Source organism: Juglans microcarpa x Juglans regia, chromosome 2D (genome assembly GCF_004785595.1).
Source record: "Juglans microcarpa x Juglans regia isolate MS1-56 chromosome 2D, Jm3101_v1.0, whole genome shotgun sequence".
NCBI lineage: Eukaryota > Viridiplantae > Streptophyta > Magnoliopsida > Fagales > Juglandaceae > Juglans > Juglans microcarpa x Juglans regia.
In genome coordinates, this window is record NC_054596.1 from 3,340,626 (window position 1) to 3,359,794 (window position 19,169).

Consider the following 19,169-nt stretch of genomic DNA (forward strand, 5'->3'; position numbering starts at 1 on the left):
GCGAAATGGGGGTTTGTGGCCTAGATAAGGCTATGTGAGAGGGGGGCTTGGCTTTGGAGGAGGGGAGGAAATTCTTATCTTCATGCGAGATAGAGGCAAGGGGATGAATGAGAATTTCAAATTCCTTGATGTGCGGTCACAAGAAATGTATTATGCGATGTCTATGCGTCACTCTCGTATTGGATGACTGTTATTTGGGAGGTTATTGGACTAACCGGTTATAAGTTTTTCTCTTCCAAATTTAGTTCTATATATTTTCATTTCCTTCAATTTTTATGAGTATTTTCTTGGCGAACAAATTTAATAATTGATTTTTAATATTTTTTTCTGCTTTTTCTTAGACCAATACAAAATCCAAGATAAAAAAATGAATTCTCAACTAAGTACCAATGTTTAGTCTATTTTTTTTTTTTTATATAATAGTGAATTTATGAACTTATGTGATTTAGTCCAAATTATAAAAGTTCTTTTTTTATAAAATAAATATAATATTTTACAAAAGGCTTACTTTACTTTCATAATATTTTTTATGTGTCACTTTTATACTATAAAATAAAAGTTCAAAAGATAAAAATAGAAGTAAAGAGTTATTTTATTATTAAGTCGGTGTGTAAAATATATAATTCACAACACTTAAATAGTAAGATTTGATTTGTAATATTTGAATCTTAAAATTTATATTTTAAATAAAATTATATAATGTAATTATTTTATTAAATGTTATTAACATCGGCTGAGAAATAAAACTTTTCTGAATTAAATGGCGAGACTTTAAACCATGGTCAAAAGGCCAACCCTAAGTTCCTAACCATGGTCACAAACTAACCCAACCCAATACAACGCCATGCTCACTTTCCTTCAAATGCCTGAGACTGAGAATACTATAAATACACATGCTTGGTTGATGGTTCCGTGATTTGCTTCCTACTTCTTGTACGCGCTTATCGCCCTTCGGAAGCTTGCTTCTCTCTCTGAGCGATATACAGCTAAACACATTGAGAGAGATAAGGAAGGGCACCTCAGATACTCCCTCCATTTCTCGCTATTCAAATCACATCTGACCGTCGTCAGTCGTCAGGTACAAGTCATATTTCTTTTTTCTTTCAGAAATTGTCAGATCTGAGTGCCAATTTTGTTTAATGTATGAGTCATCAACGTGATACAGGGGAATTAAATCTAGGGTTTTAGTGGGTGCGATTTGGTGCTTTCTCAAAGCTCTGCCTGGTTACTTGGACACGAAGAATTTGTAAATTTTTGTTTACGGATTTTTATCAACCTTATTTTTTAGAGTAATGCAGTTCGGTAATATTATTTTGATGGTAAATCGGAGCTTGTTTTGGCTTCTGTTCTCGTGTTCATTTCGTTGGTTTTCTCGGGAGTCAAACGAAGTTTTGGAGCTCGATTACTGTGTCGTTGCGAGGGTATGAACTTGTCCGTAAGTTTGAATTTTACACAACATATTTTTTCAGCCTGAATGAACTGAGGGCTCGTTTCGACACTTAGCTCCGTAATGATAAGAGTATCTTATATTATCTATGAATAGTACTGAAATAGTTTGTGAATAGTAGTAAGTAGTTTGTGGATAGTAATAAAGTAGTATGAGAATATTTGAGAACAATTGTATTTCCAAACAGGCATTTTGAATATTTTAGAATAGTCGTAAAATGGTTTGTAAATAGAAGTGAAATGTTTTGAATTAAAATTTTTTATTTGGTTTTGGAAATGAAGAGATAAAAAGTTGAATAAAAATATTATAAAATTAAAAAATTGTTTAAATATAATTTTTGATTTGAAATTTGAAAGTTTTTTTTTTTGGAAGTTCGAGAAAGTTGTATTAGGTTTTGTATTTGGATAATAGGTAATGATTAGATAAAAAATTGAAGATTTGAAATTCAAAAGTGTTGTATTTGAATGATGTTTGAGAATGAAATATTTGAGAATATCTTGTTACACAAACAAGGCCGGAGTGTAGGGAAAATTCTTGGGTTTGGGTGTTCTATGATTTTTTTTGTTCGTTATGAGCTAGGATTCCTTGAGAGTGATTTTATTTTTGTTAATCACGCGTTGTATTTTTCCTTAGAAAGTGGATGAGAGGGTATTAGATTTTTTGGGATCATATATTATTAATCAAAGCAAACCACTCAACTCGGGATTTAGGTATGGTAGACATGCGTTCTCTATATTACATGATTCGTAATTTTTTGGTCTATTTATCCCATCTCTCAATTGTTTTCTTTTCCTTTTACGATTCTCGAGGTTGCAACAGTTGTTGTGCAGCTAGTATATACCAACTGTGAGTTTTACGGTTGAGCAAAGAGTTGTAGGTGAGTTAGGGGATGTTTGGAAACATATATCATCCCATCCGAAACATTATTCAAATACAAACATTTTCAAACTAATCATTACAACTTTCACAAATTTTCAAATAAAAAAAAAAAAATTCAACATTTTCAAATTTCAAAATAAAAATTATATTAAAAAATTATATTCTAACAATATTTTAACTTTATAATATTTTTTTATTTAACCGTTTCTCTCTTATTTCTTAAAATCCAATAAATACTTAACTCAAACTATCTTACTATTATTCATAAACCATCTTATTACTATTTACAAAATTTTCATCTCATCTTATTTTCCAAGCAAATAGTTATAGAATTGAAAGTTTTTATGTTGATGAAGGATTGGAGGCTCCTTACTTATAACAGAGAGGAGCTGAAAGGTAGTGAAGGAGATGAGACTTGGGATTGTATTGGTGCATTGGTTTATCAGAACATTGGATGATTGTCTGAGGGGTGGGACGAAGGACTTCTACACCACGACAAGGGAGGGTGCTAGAAGTTTCATAGTGCAGAGGTGCTCAAATGCCTGCGGCCTATTCATGGCACTAGTTGAATATGGTGGGGGTGGAAAAAGAAACTTCATCTTCATACCAGAAGAAATGGAAGAGAAGGGATGGAGGAGGATGGCAGCTGTGCTGACGGAGGCCATATTGAAGAAGGAAGTTGTGAACCGCAATAGAGGTGGGGTATTGCAGAGGTTGCTGGTGGTGGGGATTTGAATGCAAAATTGTTCTTACAGGGAGGCACATGTGTAGGCGACGTCCTCGGTGAAGTTCAGGGAGCAGTTTAGTGGCGGAGCTATTGATGGTGGGATAGCTCAGCTCTAGTGTAGAGCTGCTGTGAGACATAATAACGGCCAAGAGACCGAAATGGCTCCTCAAACTACTGGTACGGTATGTGCATAGAGGAAGGGTGGCGATGGTTGGTCCTTTGTTGGTCTGACAGAAGGTGGTGTGCATGCACAGTACTTTGCAAGAAATGAAATCACAGTTGGTTGCACTGCAAGAGCAAGTTGATGCATTGATACGGTGTGTTGAGGAAGAAGACGATGTGGGCTTGGGCTACGCGGTCCATAAGACTATCGGGCCTGATAAGATAAATAGGCCAAAAGCAAGTGGAAAGGGCATGGGCTGGTCACTTGGGCTCCAACACGTGGGACATATTGAGAAAATTGTGGGCCTTATTCATGTGGGTGGCAGCTGATAGTAAGGGAAAAGGACATAGGCCGCTCCTCTGGGCCTTAGCCCATGGGACAAAATAAAGGCAAAGCAAAGGTATGAGTCCAACTCGTGTGGAGAATCGAGGGGGAGGGGGTGAGGCTAGGCCTTCCAGTAGTGGGAGACAACCAATCTTGCCGAAAAAGATCTTGGTAGCCTTGCTCTAGGTTGAGAAACCTTCAACGGTGGCCCATCTAGTGGAGACGACAGTGGTAGTGTCAACGCCGGCAGAACCAAAAATGTTTCCCATTGATGTAGCATTGCTAAGTTTTCGATCTTTGGCCCAACAAGGGCAGACAAGGCCGATGGTCAGTGGGGGAGAGCCCTATCTTGAGCTATAGGTGGCATCTTTTCTGGTGACAGCCTTTGGATGTATCCCATGTGTTATTTCTAGAGTCCGGGAATGACGAGGGAGAGGATCTGGGGCCATCATGGATATGGCAATATGGGGATCCTATGCAAGTTGGATATTGAGAAGGCCTATGATCATGTCAATTGGGAGTTCCTACTTTACTTGCTTGGGAGGTGCATTTCAACGGTGAAGTTTTCAGTCTTTGTGAATGGTAGTTCAATTGGTTTCTTTAACGACTTTCGAGGTCTAAGACAAGGAGATTCTTTATTCTCACTCATTTTTGTCATTGTTATGGAGGCATTAAGCAGAATGATCTTCGCCTTGGTTAACAGTGGCTTTATGGCTGAATTCTCGATTGGTGACGCCAATAGGGGCTCTAACATTTCTCACTTGCTGTTTGTAGATGATAAACTAATATTTTGTAAGGCAGAACAAAATCAGATTTGGGCATTGAGGGCATTTCTACTTTGTTTTGAAGCGGCATTAGGTTTGAAAGTGAATTTCGACTAATTAGAATTGGTGCTAGTGGGTAATTTTTATTTTATTTTTTACAAGTAAGAATTTTTATTGAATAGAATGAAACTAGGCAATGCCAAAGTACACATGAAGTATACAAAGTGTGACACCTAATTACATTCTAGTGAGTTGAAAAGAAGATAGAAACTCATGGACATTCCAACCCTTCAATACAATAGCAGATTACAACTGTAAAAGAGAGAATATAAAAGAATTCCAGATTTTCCCCATTGCATGCTCATTGTTGTTAAAACACCTATCATTCATTTCTGACCATATTTTAAACATAAAGGTATCATTAGCCACACTGCTACCAGTTGAGTGTTATTATGCCTCCTGTTCCAGCATGCTAGTAGTTCCATCACATTCTTAGGCATTACCCAACTCAGCTAGGCTCTATTAAAGATAGTAGCCCATAACTCCCCAGCCACCTCACAATGTAAAAGCAAATGATCTATTGATTCCCTATTCCTTTTGTACACATAGCACCACTCTGTGGCCACCATACCTCGCCTCCTTAGATTATCAACGGTCAAAATTTTTCCAAGTGCAGTTATTCAAGTAAAAAACGCAACTTTAGACGGCACTAAAACCTTCCAAATGCTCTTCCACGGAAAGAATGTGGGCTGTTGGACTGTCAAAGCCTTGTAAAAAGATTTAACTGTAAAATTTTTTCTTCCTGTGTGAATCCACAACATACGGTCACCCTCATTGCCTCCTAACTTTGCTGAATACAAGTAGCTATAAAAATCTGCCATCTTACCAAGTTCCCAATCGTGAGCATTTATTGTAAAAGTGACATTCCAAGTTACCGTCCCATTTGCACGATACAACAATTCTGGAACTGCAGCTTGTTGATTTCCAGCCAAGTTAAATACAACTGGAAAAACATTGGAAAGAGGGTTTTCCCCACTCCAAGCATCGAACCAAAAGCAGGTTCTTGCTCCATCACCCACCTCAAACTTAACATGTTTTTTCAAAAGTGTTCCACCATTTTCGAATAAATTTCCATAGGCTTACTTCATAAGACTCCCTACTCTCCTTAGAATACTATCCCTCCCAAACACTACCATACTTGTGATTAATAACCTCTCTTCACAACGCGTTTCATTCCATTTGATACCTCCACAACCACTTTTTTAAGAGTGCCTTGTTAAAAATGCTCAAATTTTGCTTCTCTAATCCACCATTCGCAATCAGAGAACTCACCCTTTGCCAACTTACATGGTGGAATTTAATTTCCTTCCCCATGTCACCCCACAAGAAAGCTCTAAACAACTTTTCGATTCGGTTTGCCACACCCACCAGTAATGGGAAGAGAGGAATATAGTAAGTGGGAAGGTTGTAAAGGGTGCTTTTGATAAGTGTTAATCTCTCCCCTTTTGATAGATATAGCTGCTTCCACCCCAATAATCTTTTTTCAATCTTCTCTACCATCCTATCCCAAATACTCTTTGCTTTGAATGATGCCCCCAATGGAAGTTTAAGATATTTCATAAGAAGAGAAGCAATTTTACAGCCCAACAACTCTGCTAGAGAAGCAATATTACTCACATCCCTCACCGGTACCAACTCCGACTTCCCCAAGTTCACCTTGAGTCTCGAAACAGCTTCAAAGCACAACAAAACCGCCCTTAGAGCTTGAATCTGGTCACTAACAGCATCACAAAAAATGAGTGTATTATCCGCGAATAGTAAGTGAGAAATGGAATTAATACAATTACTATTGTTGCCCACCGAAAACCAGCAAGAATTACCCCCCTTACGGCAGCCTCCACCATGTGACTCAATGCCTCAATTACTAAAACAAAGAGGAAAGGTGATAGCGGATCCCCTAGTCGCAAACCCCTCGAAGTCTGAAAAAAATCATAGGATTTTTCATTGACTAAAATCGAAAACTGAGCGGTCGAAACACAATGTTTAATCCATTCACACCACCTATCCCCAAAACCACATCTTCTAAGCATATAAAATAGGAAGTCCCAACAGACATGGTCATAAACATTTTCCATGTCTAGCTTGCAAAGGACCCCCGGAATACCTTCCCTTAACCGGCTGTCCAAACACTCATTTGCTATCAAAACTGAATACAAAATTTGCCGACCCTGAATGAAAGCATTTTGAAGTTTGGAAATGAGTCACCAAACTCATATGATTAGTTAACACCTTTGATATGATTTTGTAAATCCCACCTACCAAGCTAATAGGCCAAAAGTCTTTCAAATCGTGAGCACCAACTATCTTTGGGATAAGAGCAATGAAAGTAGCGTTTAATGACTTCTCAAACTTAAGATTAGAATGAAAAGCATGGAAAATCTGCATCACTTTCTCCTTCACTATATCCCAACACTTTCCAAAGAAAGCCATAGAAAAACAATCTGGGCCTGAGTGCTTTATCTTTGCACATGCCTCTTACCACTAGATGCACCTCCTCTTCAACAAACGGCCTCTCCAACCAACTTGCTACATCCGAATCCAACTGGTCAAAAATTAAACCGTCAAGTTTGGGGCACCATTCTACTTTTTCAGCTAGGAGATCATCGTATTATTGCACTATATAATCTTGGATCTCTTCGGGAGAATGTAATACATTTGAACCTGAATGGAGGACTTCAATAGTGTTGTTATGCCTATGAGAATTGACTACCTTGTGAAAGAACTTAGTGCATTTATCTTCAACCAAAGCACCCTTAATTTTTGCCTCCAAGATATTTCTTCCATCAACAAAACTTTCTCAATTTTGGTCACCACCACATTCTTTCTTAACAAAGAATCCTCATTAACATCCCATTCCTCTAATGCTTGCAACTCATCCCAAAGAATATTTTTTTTTCACTTCTATGTGTCTAAATACTTCTTCATTTCACTTCTTTAAATCAGCATTTAAAGCTTTAAGTTTGCCCGCCACTATGAAACTAGGGGTACCATCAAAAGAATAAGCTTCCCACCAAGCCCTTACCTTCTCCACAAATCCTTTAACTTCCAACCACATATTCTCAAATTTGAAAGGACGCCTACCCCCATGAATGACACCACAATCAAGTAAAATTGGAAAATGATCAAAACATACCCGTGACAACCTTTTCTGACATAGATCTGGAAAGTGCGTCTCTCACGAAGAAAAGACTAGAAATCTATCCAACCTTGACCACCCTCGACTATTGGACCAAGTAAACCCCCCTCCCCCCCCCCCCCCCCCCCCCCCCCCCCCCCCCCCCCCCCAAAAAAAAAAAAACACCAAAGGAAGATCCACAAGATTCAAATAAAAATCAACTCTGAGAAGTCTCCCATTGCTCTTGTTGACTTAGATGGCCCCGCCCTTTCACTGGGGAACCGAATAATGTTGAAATCACCACAAAAAATTCAAGGTAAATACCATAAAGAATACAGATCCACCAATTCTTCCCACAAAGAGCTTCTATCGCTATCCACATTGGGTACACACTCGCAAAAGCCCACCTCCACCCATCCTCAATATTCCTAAAAGTTACAGCCATTGAAAAAGACCCGATACAATCCTCTACCATCTCCACCACTCTCTTATCTCACATCACCAACACACCTCCGAATTATGTTTCTATCAATACCACTCAACTTAGTCTCTTGTAAGCAAACAATGTCAATTTTTCAGTTACGGAGAAGAGATCTAATGTGAAGACGTTTATTCACGTCATTGATCCCTCTTACATTTCAAGACAGTATTTTAGGCTTCATTAACAAAGGTAGAGTCCCTCCCTTTTGCTTTGTCTCTCCCCGAAGTTCCCTCCTTATGGTCATAGTTAATAGAGCATTACAGTCATTTCAACTCACTCCTTTCTAACAGCTGACTTCATAGCCGTGGAACGACCAGCTTCAATGGCTACTAGGAGAGTCATGAATTGTTCTTCATAGCCATCACAGGATAGTATCACCCAATCTTAAAGCTCCTCCACTTTTTTTAACACCCATTCTAATGCTGGTGCAATCTGAGGGGGAAGCATCTATAGGGGTAACGGACTCCCCATCTCCTCATCACTATCTGCATACACCTCCCGATGTCTGCTGCCCTCAAAATTCAAGAAATGCTTCAACAAACTATTAACCTCATCCACTAGACTTATCTCCTTTCCAACAGGAGCCAACAAGACTTTTTTTCCCACAAAGTTTTCCATTATTTCCCCTTCCTCCATTGCCGGCACATAGGACACCACCTCTAACCCTCCTGACACTTCCTCAGAAACTGTTGGGACTTTTTGTGCCTGAGATGGAACCATCGACTCTAAAATGAGTATAGCTTTCTGTCTCCTCTGACCTCGGCGCGGTTGTCTGTGCGTCGGCAACCTTCGTTGAGATGGTCTATGCAGTTACCGGGGCATCGTGAGCGAGAGAGACGGTAGAAATCACTCCTCCAAGCTCTGATGGTACTACCTCTGGCGGTGGGACCTCCATCAGAGCTTCTGCGACCTTAGCGAGGTCGTTTGAGGCTTCGTCGGCGGCGGCGGCGGTCGACAGGCCACCAGCGTGTTGGTACTTCTTCCTCCAGAGTGGGCCACCAACGTGCTGATGCTGAGCAGGCCTCTCCTTAGGCTGAAGCGCATTACCAAGGCTGGCCCGGCCCTTCCCTTTAGGCCCTTTACCTACACCCAACGACTCCAGCCCTCCCTTCATTTCATATTAACCTATTTCACCACCCAAGCCCAAACCCACCGCACCATTACCCTTAACGCACTGTATTAGACTTAGAACTTTATCAGCTACTCACCCAGCGAGCTCTACATATCACGCAACTCCTACAAAAGCCTTGCCTCTTTTTTGCCCATCCATCCCCTTGCCAACTCCCCCTCGCTCTGGACAGTTATCGAAAAGGGCGCACCTCCTGCTTTTTGCAGGTCTGCCATAACAAGTTACTGCGCAGCTCGAGGTATCTCCAAGGCCTCCTTGTATGACCTCGACGACAAGGCTACCGCCATCGTTGATGGTGAGTTTCTCCCCGACCACCTTCTCTACCCATATCCTTCAACACCGTTGCCAGCTTCCTCCACCCGATTCCAGCCCTATCCCCAGGTATAAAAATCAAACTCCGGCGACCTCCCCCACCATACTCCACCAAAGCCATGTTGGAACCACGAGGATTTGAGCAACGTTGGGCAATGAAGCCTCTGTCACCTTCTTGATGAGTAGAGTAGTACCTTTTGCTCCCAGTCTTCAGACATTCTTCCAACGTATTTACCACCCATCGGATGGTGTCTAACCCTTGCCTCAAACAACTCACACCTTTCCACCCTTTCTCCGTAATGCACACATAACACCCATCTCTTCTCACCTCAAACACTTTCGATTCGATAGCTAAACAACTAAAGGAAATCATTTCCTTACAACGGTACCAGATATCCCACCGTCAAGAGCCCACAACCACCATTGGTGACGTGGTACGGGTTTACAAAACAGTTATAAGTGTACAAAGAGAAAACTTATAAGTGTACGGAGAGAGATGACCGGACATTGAGGACAACTGTAGTTTTTAGTGGCCTTGATTTTCATGAATTTCTTGTTTCCATTTCTTCTTTTTAAATAGTTGTTACCTCTTGTATATCATCTTGTGTACTTGGACTATATCTATTCTTATTAATACAATAGTTTATTTATTAAAAAAAAAAAAAATTGTCCTAGGGATTTAGGACTTGTATGTTGGATTATTTTGTTGGCTTTACTCTGTTTATAACTTAAAACATATTCTGTGCTGTAGATTTGTGTCGGATTGTTTTGGCGATTCACTTGCAATGGCTGCCACTGTGACCATCTCTTCCACAGGTCCACGATATGCACCTGAGGACCCCACGCTCCCCAAACCATGGAGAGGCCTTGTTGATGGTAAAACTGGGTACCTTTACTTTTGGAATCCTGAGACGAATGTCACTCAATATGAGAAGCCTACAGGGTCAGTTCCTCCACCAAAGTCATCTTCAGTTCCTATTAGTTCTTCTGTATTAGTTCAACAATCTTCTCAAGGACAGCTTTGTGGCTACAGTCCTGATGACAATGATAGTTATGGCAGGGGCAGCAATGGTGGGTCAAAGCTCGAGGTTGAGTCAAGGATGCAGCAGGTTTGGACTTCACTTGCGATACTTATTCTTGTTTCATCTGTACTTACATGGCTTGGCAGGTCTTGATTTTTTTGGATTATAATTATGCTATACTCATTTTAGAGGCTGTAGAGTCTGAAATATCCATACACTGTTGCAAGAAACGTGTCCACTTGCATGTTCTTTGAGGTTGGAGTGAGCGCATGGCTCTACATACATGGCATGGCTCTACATACATGACTAGTTTTTGAGTTATGATTAAAGCAAAAAATTAACTTCCTGTTCACATTTTATGAAAAGATTCCAATAAAGCTTTTTTGGGTTATGATGAAAGCAAAAAATGCCTTCCTGTTCAATTTTCTGAAAAAGATTCCAATTAGATTTTTTTTTTTTTAAAAATTTTATTCATAACAATAGACAAAAGTCCAAGTACATTGGACATACACAAGAGTATCACCTATACATGATAATCTAATGATACAAGAAATTCATGAAAGTTCATGCCATTACAATTAATTACAAAAAGTGTTAGTTTATAACCAATTAGTTTATAAAAGTGTCAGTAAAATTATTCATAGAATGTGAAAATGAAACATGGAAAACACGGAACCAAGTCTCTTAATCAGATGAAGTGAAAGATATAACAGTGAGTAAGATAACATCTTGAAACCTAAAAAGTGGACAAATCAAATTCAAAAGGACCAGCAACGTTAGTTATGGAAAGTAGGAATGCAGGGATCAACTGACCCACTCCCCTCGTTTTAAACTATTACAAGTGTAGATGAAGTTTGATTTATCTTTGCTGTTGGGACTAATGCCATGTTCTTAATTTTGCATTAGAATACAAGAGGTGAAACTGTCCATTCCAGTAATACTGCAAATGGGACACTTGGTGCTGGACCTGGTGGATCTTCTACACAAGTACATGGAGCTTCAGATGTAGGAGTTGGTTTTTGTGCAGAGTCTTATCGTCGCCGGCATGAAATAACTGTTACTGTAAGTATTTAAAGCTTCATACACTGGATTACCTCAATGATGTTCAAATCTCAGTGAGCTTGACATAATGACTGGATGAATTGGAATTTGTCCCCCCTCCCCCAATTTGGATGGTTGGTGGATGGCTATTTACATGATATCTTTTAGCTTGATTATCTATGAGGCATGAAAGGTGTAGTTCGTACTTACTATTGGGTGTTGAAGAGAAGGCAGAAGCAAATATCAGGATTAATAATTCACAAGATTTGTGGCTTGCTTAAAGACCTGATTCTTTTGCTATCATATATATGTTTGGCTTAGTATGGGAATTAGTAATATCCTCAGTTGACACTTTGATTAAAGAGATAATTCATTTGCTGTCAGAATTTAGTAGAATTAATTAATTTTTTATGCAATTTACTAGTCGGGAATATTGTTCTCGTTTCATTGTCCCAAAATATTGTTTTGTTGGGCCTGAATATGCGATTGATTTATGTTGTTGATAATATGTAAATTAAAACTAAGTTACAGTACCCACGTTTTCTCTGACTAACAAAGTCCGAGTATCTGATGCATCTTAACTGGTTTTGTCCTAAACTGAAGTTATTCCATGAACTGTTAAGCTGTCTTATATATATACATATATTATATGTAAGTAAAGTAATGAAGAAGCTTCATTAATCTACGCAAAAGGCCTACTCTTTGTTAGCAGCTGTATGGTAAAATTGGGTTCTTTTGAACATGCAATTTACAAGGAACTTGCTATTGCGTATAGAATGAGAAGTATAGTAGGTCATAAATCTATATACTTACCAATCATGAAATATTTGGGTGCCCATAGTTGCATTTTTATTTACTTTTTTTAATTGTATGATCTTTTATGGCAATATAAGTTTTTCCCTCAATTGTTTCCCCTTAGGGTGATAATGCGCCTCCACCTTTTACGTCATTTGAAGCTACTGGCTTTCCATCTGAGATTCTTAGAGAGGTATGAACTTCTAGTTCTCTTTTGTTCCTCTTTTTTGGGGGTCTTTATGGGTTACTGGGTCCAAGATTTCATGTAAGTCTGCTAAACTATGTATCCTGAGTGTTTCTTGTGCAACGTCCTGTCATTGCTGGAGGTCCAATGCTGAGTTTCAGGCTCATGTTAATCTTCTTTTGCCATCTGTACTTTTTGTCCCAGGTGCGATATTTGCTCCTGGGAGGAGCTAATGTCGTACGCTGTGTGCCCTCTTTGTTGGGGGTTTGCATTTAAATTGGAGCGCCCTTATTGGTGGACCAATTTTTGGGAAGGGCTTTCCAAATCATCCAAGTTCGTGGTCAGGACTGCCGTTGTTGATGATTCAGTCTGCCACTCAGTCTGACCGGAAGAAGAGGCCTCCTCCTGCTCTAGCTTGCATCAGCAAGCATTGACCACCTGCGAATGGGGGATGGTGCTTCTTCTGCCAATAGCCAGTCCTCTATAGGTTCAAAAAGAAAAAATCAACCAGAAATACTGGAGCCAGTACCTCTCTCACAGGGGTTGCTGGATTTTTTGCTTGTTCCAGGTACACAATGCTGGGTTCTCTGCCCCAACTCCGATTCAGGCACAATCATGGCCGATTGCTCTTCAAAGTAGAGACATAGTGGCCATTGCCAAAACCGGTTCCGGGAAAACCTTGGGTTACTTGATTCCGGGATTTATTCATCTCAAGCGCTGCCGTAACAACCCTCAATTGGGTCCAACTGTGTTAGTTTTGTCGCCAACTAGGGAGTTGGCAACACAGATACAAGATGAAGCTGTGAAGTTTGGAAAGTCATCAAGAATTTTGTGCACGGTATATTACTCTAGATCCAGTTACTCATGTTATATATATCTTACATGTTTTCTGATTTATGTAGTTTGTGTACAAGTACTTTTGCTAAAATTATAAATATTAAGGTTTTTCCAACATGTTTGCTGAGGCTTATATACATGACATATGGTATTTTCCTGATGCTTTTATGTTTTGTTGTCAGTGTTTATATGGAGGAGCTCCAAAGGGACCCCAGTTGAGAGATATAGATAGAGGATCAGATATAGTGGTTGCTACCCCTGGTCGCTTGAATGATATTCTGGAGATGAAGAGAATTAGCCTTCATCAAGTTTCTTACCTCGTGCTTGATGAGGCTGATCGCATGCTCGACATGGGTTTTGAACCTCAGATAAGGAAGATTGTAACGGAGGTGCCTTCTCGCCGCCAAACCCTCATGTATACAGCAACATGGCCAAAGGAGGTTCGGAAAATTGCAGCAGATCTGCTCGTCAATCCTGTTCAGGTTAACATTGGCAATGTAAATGAGCTTGTCGCGAACAAGTCCATCACGCAGGTGTGAATTTTGTTGTAGGATTGCTGCTTTTTAATGTCACATTGTGTATGTATTCTCTTTATGCTTCGTGAAGTTTTATGGCTGTTAAGTCTGCTTATTCAGTGCTTGTTGGCAAATTGCAGCATGTTGAAGTATTGGCACCCATGGAGAAACACAAGCGACTGGAGCAGATACTGCGATCTCAAGAACCAGGATCGAAGATTATCATCTTTTGTTCGACCAAGAAGATGTGTGACCAACTTGCCCACAATCTTACCCGCCAGTTTGGTGCTGCTGCCATTCATGGAGACAAATCTCAGGGTGAGAGGGATCATGTGTTGAGTCAGTTTCGAAATGGTAGGTCTCCAATTCTTGTAGCCACTGATGTTGCTGCTCGAGGACTGGACGTCAAGGACATCAGGTTGGTCACTTTCTCTATGTTTTAGAACTGATGTTCTGTTTGGGTTTGGGCCCCTCATTTTTGGCACGCAAGACTTTTAGACATACTACATGGTTGAAGTCATTTATGAATGTACCCCCCAAGGGTAAAGTGATCTCGTAGCCTGCATTCTACCTGATAGCTTGTATATGGTATCTAAGTTCTCAATTATGGGAATTGAATTGATAGCATCATTTTGCATGATAGTTATTACTTTGAGGGTTGGAGAATTAAATGCGTTCTTGTTAGGTTTGTTTTGGGGCTGACACAGTACCAGTGGGAGTAACTAGTTGATGTGTTGATTTAGACTTCTTGAATAACCTCATCTACAGTTCATCTGCCAGCTTCTGCTGTATAATGCAGCCTCAGTAATTAATAATTTGTGCCTCTTGAATAGTCTTCTGATGCTTTTGATCAAGTTAACTTGAAACAATACAGAAAATAAACTCTAGTGTCCATTCCCGTGTCATTGTTTTCTGACTTGAAAATTCAAAGCAACAACTTCATTCATAATTTCTGTCGCAGGGTGGTTATCAACTATGATTTCCCTACAGGAGTGGAGGATTATGTTCATAGGATTGGGAGGACAGGGAGGGCAGGTGCCACAGGTCTGGCTTTTACATTCTTTGGTGACCAGGATGCCAAATATGCTTCGGATCTCATCAAAGTTTTGGAAGGGGCAAATCAGCGAGTCCCCCCTGAAATTCGTGAACTGGCATCCCGTGGTGGTGGGATAGGTAGGTCAAGACGTTGGGGTTCTGGTTCTGGGTTCAGTGGTCGTGATGGGGGCCGCGGTGGACGTAATGATTCAGGTCATATTGGAAGAGGTGGGTGGGGATTTTCTCCTCCCTCTTCTGGACAGCCAGAAAGAAGTGGAGGCCGTGGATATGAGCACGAGTCACATGAGAGGTATTAGGGCTTTTTTTTTCTTCTTAAGTTTTTTGTTATCTTTGACTTCTGCTGATTTATACGAACTTGTGTGTTTGGTTTGGTGCCTCTTCAAAATGAACTCGTTCCATTCTAATGTGGTACCACTGCCTACCAATGCTGTTCATGATTTATATTTTTTTATTTTTAATCGGTTCATCATATGCATAAATCAGACTTGCCAACATCTTGCTTCTAACGTTGTTTTTTCTTTCTGCATTTTGATTTCATATTACTTAGTGGAAGTTCTTTATTTTTTTCCCAATTTGGCAGTTTTAGAAATCTCTCTCTGCGAGCCATAATATTGTGCATCTGACTATCTGAGTAAATGGTTGGACATACCTTTTTGTATGACAGGTATGATTGTGGTTACAGCTATGGACAAGATAGAGGTCGCAGTCGCAGCCCCAGCCCTAACAAGGGTTCTGCCTGGGGTGAACACAGTAAAGGTTGGAACCGTGATCGTAGCCGTAGTCGTGACCGCTCCCCAGTGCGCAGTTTTCACCAGGCAATGATGGAACGAGGGAGGTCATCCCCACCACATCAACACCAGCGTGTGCCACCTTACAACAGTGGGAATGCAAGGGAACCCAAGGGTTCACCACAGGGGTGGGGCAGATCCTCGGGTGGTGGGCAGGATGCCGGAGGATTTGCCAATGGACCTCACTCTTCTTATTTTGGAGAAGAAGAGGAGGAAGGCTTGATACCTCAGGATGAGGTTGACAAGTAGAAGGTGCTCATCGTTCCTCTTGAACAATACTTATAGTTGGGGTTAAAACGGGTCGAGCATGCCTTCTGCGCTTTTTAACTTTTTGTTTTGTGTTGCAAGTGGCAAGTAGTAGGTGCTTATAACAAGGCCGAGAATGGTGTGAAAGTTGAATTTTGTTGGGTTGTCTTTAGAATAGTTCGAGGGGGGGCTAAAAGACTTAACCGGATCCCTTTTTTAACTTTGACAACGTAATTAGCTATAGTTTCTTGTATTCGGTACGGAAGAAAGGGCAAGGATAAGCACCACACAACGAATGTTTTGATGTAAACATGGTGACCTGAATACTCAATGGTATAGTTATTTATTATTGTCTTATTTCATGGTCTGGCGTAGTCATTGTGAGAATTTAAAACCTCACGAACCAATGAATGTTGTTGTATTTCTCGCTGTTTCTAGTGTTAAAAAAGGATTCGCATGTGGGGGCGGGGCGACTGTGCCATCTTTTATTCTTAGCATGGTAGTGTGAGGTGGCGCTCTTAGAAAAAACAGGGTATGTTGCCGATGCTATTCTTCCGGCCACAAGTGAGTTTATTAAGAAATTTGGGGAATACAAAGAAAAGAAAAGAAAAGAAGAGCACGCTGCCATTCATGCTTTGAAAAGAGTTACGTACATTCCTACTTGATGCACGAGAAAGTCGAGACTGGACTTGAGAACAGATTTATATTGAAATAAATGATCTACTACGCTCGGTCTGGAGAGAGGGTTACAGCCTACACATCAACCAAGTTGACTCACTGATCCACTTCTCTTTTTGCTTATGCTGTAGAGATTGCATGTGATTAGGAGAGCTTTTGATGGCATTCTATTCAAGAAGAAGCTATGCCTTTCGCATTGTATGGAGACTCCAAATCAGCTTTCCTAACTCATGATGGTTAGAATGATCATCTGTTTTGGCTTCACTGCATTAATTGTCAGTCAGTCAGTCATGAACACCATACATCTTGCTGGATAATCATGACATTTAAGCATCTTTATCCTTTCTTTTCAATATGTCTTTGTTTCCCTACTTAAATCTTAAAGATCGACCTACTGTTTCTAGTTTCTATGTTCCAGCAACGTCGGCGTCTCTGTCTACTTTTTATGAGTACTACCGGAAGGAAACATTGTACCGTTCTCTTTCTTTTATTCTTGGGCCTCTCAAAATTGATGTCGTATGTAATTGCTGTCATTTTTTACTGCAGTATATATAACGGTAAGTCGTTAACAACTACCGATCTAATAAAAACCCGCAGCGCCTACCGTTTAGAGCCAACGAGCTTGATTCTCTCTTCGGGCAATTAAGCAGGAACACGTTATTGCTCCATGTTATTTCTTTTATAATTTAGATGTTTGAAGTTCCTGGTATTTTCAGGCCCTTTTAATTAATGCAACTCTAACCAGTGCAATCGAAATGGCCGGGATAAAGTAACAATAGCAAAACACTTAAATGGCCTTTTGAAGTTTATCACTTGAGACTTCAAGAATAGGGCCAAATTGGTGCCACTATACACACACACACACTACCTTGTAACGTGCGATGACATCCTTCTGTACTGGCTTATTTGCAGCTTCTTTGTCTAATTTTCTTTCAGTTTGTACACATGTATTCCATGCACTACATTTCGCCACAATACCAGGATGGATAATATTCCTGCTAGCTAGCTCATGTGTCCTACCCTCTCTCTCTCTCTCTCTAATCTGTGATCTCAACGCATGATTTATCCTTATCAAGTTTCATCTGAAATTATCTTGAAGCAATAATACTTTTATCCGCTTCCGGGAGTTGACTTGTGACTAGCAAGTTGATCTAGTGCTAAATTGAGTTACTCCTGGCCAAAAATAGAGATAATTATAGTTACAAGCTGGAATTAAATATATAAATATATATAATATACATATTATAGTACGTCTTCAGTCTTCTAAATAATTATATTCTCAATTAGCCTGTTACTAAAATTGGTGCGGTTTGGATAGTAAGATGAGATGAGAAGGTTTTAGCTGAAAGTTGAATAAAATATTATTCGAATATTATTTTTTAATATTGTTATTGTTTTGAGATTTGAAAAGATTGAATTGTTTATTATATTTTGTATAAGAATTTAGTAAAGTTGTAATGATGAGATGATGAGATGAGATGAAACACTTTCACTATCTAAACGGGAAATCAAAATACATTTTTAAAAGTCTGATTAATATGTTAAGCCAACAAAAATAATGCAAAATGCTATTTACACCATTTTTGTTAATGCTTCTGCAATCCAATTAATGCAAACAGAATATAAAAATGAAAATTTTAAATGGAGCTAGCAGTACTACGCATGCATATATGTAGCATGAGGAGAAAAATGAGCGTCATGAATAGATATATATGGACTAAATTTCTGGCAATACCATTAATGTTTAGCAATAACTTAATTAGGAATAAATACAGAGAATAAATTAGATGCCAATTAAGGAGGGAATTGAATTGTCAGTTACAAGTTTTAAATGCTGAGCTTTTATTTGCAGTATCCATGCATGATATTATATGTCATGACTTCAAACAATCCCTTCCAGGTTTGGATCTTATAATTACCTAATTAAAGGACGACAAACTAAAATGATTACTCATGAGTACCTGAGTTGTCAAATGACCTTGTCTGCCCTCATTCTAGGCTATTATAACAAAATCTGGACACTACTTATTTTTCTGCTAATTAATTCGTGCCTAGTTCGGCTGATCATCGGTTAATTATTGGTCGGTCAAGCTGAAGGAAGTGATCATTTACCAATTTGTAGAAAATGCATGCATGCATGGCTAATTAATTGAGGATCGAAGAGATTCCAAACTGATTAATTAGTTCATGTGTTTGATGATCAAGCTTTATAGAAACATAAAGATCAAAAGACAAGAACCTTTGTTAATGTATGCATGAGATCAGTGACATGACACGTGTATATATATATATATATATACATACATAGACTATAGTTGGAATTAATTCATGTTGGGACTGTTTAATATTCTTCTTTGTATTATATATATATTTGAGTTCCCAGAGATCGAATTAGATTTAGTTATATAAGTAAACCATATCTTATCTATTAATGATGATGTGAACACAAAAATAATTTAGCTATGAATTAAACTTTTACCATTTGAACTGATCTCCCTTTCAATATATCAATTAATCTCCACTTTTACTAGTTTGACTCACAATTGTAAGCTTACCTTTTTAAGAGGATAGAGAGAGAGAGAGACAGAGAGAAATCATTTAAAGCT

The 19,169-nt window shown here is 39.3% G+C and overlaps 1 protein-coding gene across 5 annotated transcripts; it reads left to right on the forward strand.

The window, feature by feature from the left end:
• Positions 1 to 895: 895 nt before the first annotated feature.
• On the forward strand, positions 896 to 16,242 carry LOC121249052 (DEAD-box ATP-dependent RNA helicase 14). 5 transcript variants are annotated; one of them, XM_041147702.1, is made up of 10 exons: positions 897 to 1,078; positions 10,153 to 10,344; positions 10,453 to 10,510; positions 11,330 to 11,485; positions 12,384 to 12,452; positions 13,012 to 13,281; positions 13,463 to 13,813; positions 13,936 to 14,213; positions 14,757 to 15,140; positions 15,516 to 16,242. In XM_041147702.1, exons 2-10 carry the CDS (start codon positions 10,187 to 10,189, stop codon positions 15,886 to 15,888), a joined length of 2,097 nt encoding a protein of 698 aa, XP_041003636.1. In that variant the 5' UTR covers positions 897 to 1,078; positions 10,153 to 10,186; the 3' UTR covers positions 15,889 to 16,242. The 5 variants fall into 5 exon arrangements, with proteins under 5 accessions (XP_041003634.1, XP_041003636.1, XP_041003638.1 ...); XM_041147704.1 differs by having other exon boundaries at positions 10,462 to 10,510; XM_041147705.1 differs by having other exon boundaries at positions 898 to 1,078; positions 10,218 to 10,344; positions 10,462 to 10,510.
• Positions 16,243 to 19,169: the final 2,927 nt, after the last annotated feature.

Bases quoted from the DNA above. Each gene is read 5' to 3' on its own strand.
- LOC121249052 (XM_041147700.1), top strand. From the start codon at position 10,187: ATGGCTGCCACTGTGACCATCTCTTCCACAGGTCCACGATATGCACCT. The intron at 11,486-12,383 runs GTAAGTATTTAA...GTTTCCCCTTAG, and splicing joins GGCATGAAATAACTGTTACT to GGTGATAATGCGCCTCCACC. The intron at 13,814-13,935 runs GTGTGAATTTTG...GGCAAATTGCAG, and splicing joins CGAACAAGTCCATCACGCAG to CATGTTGAAGTATTGGCACC.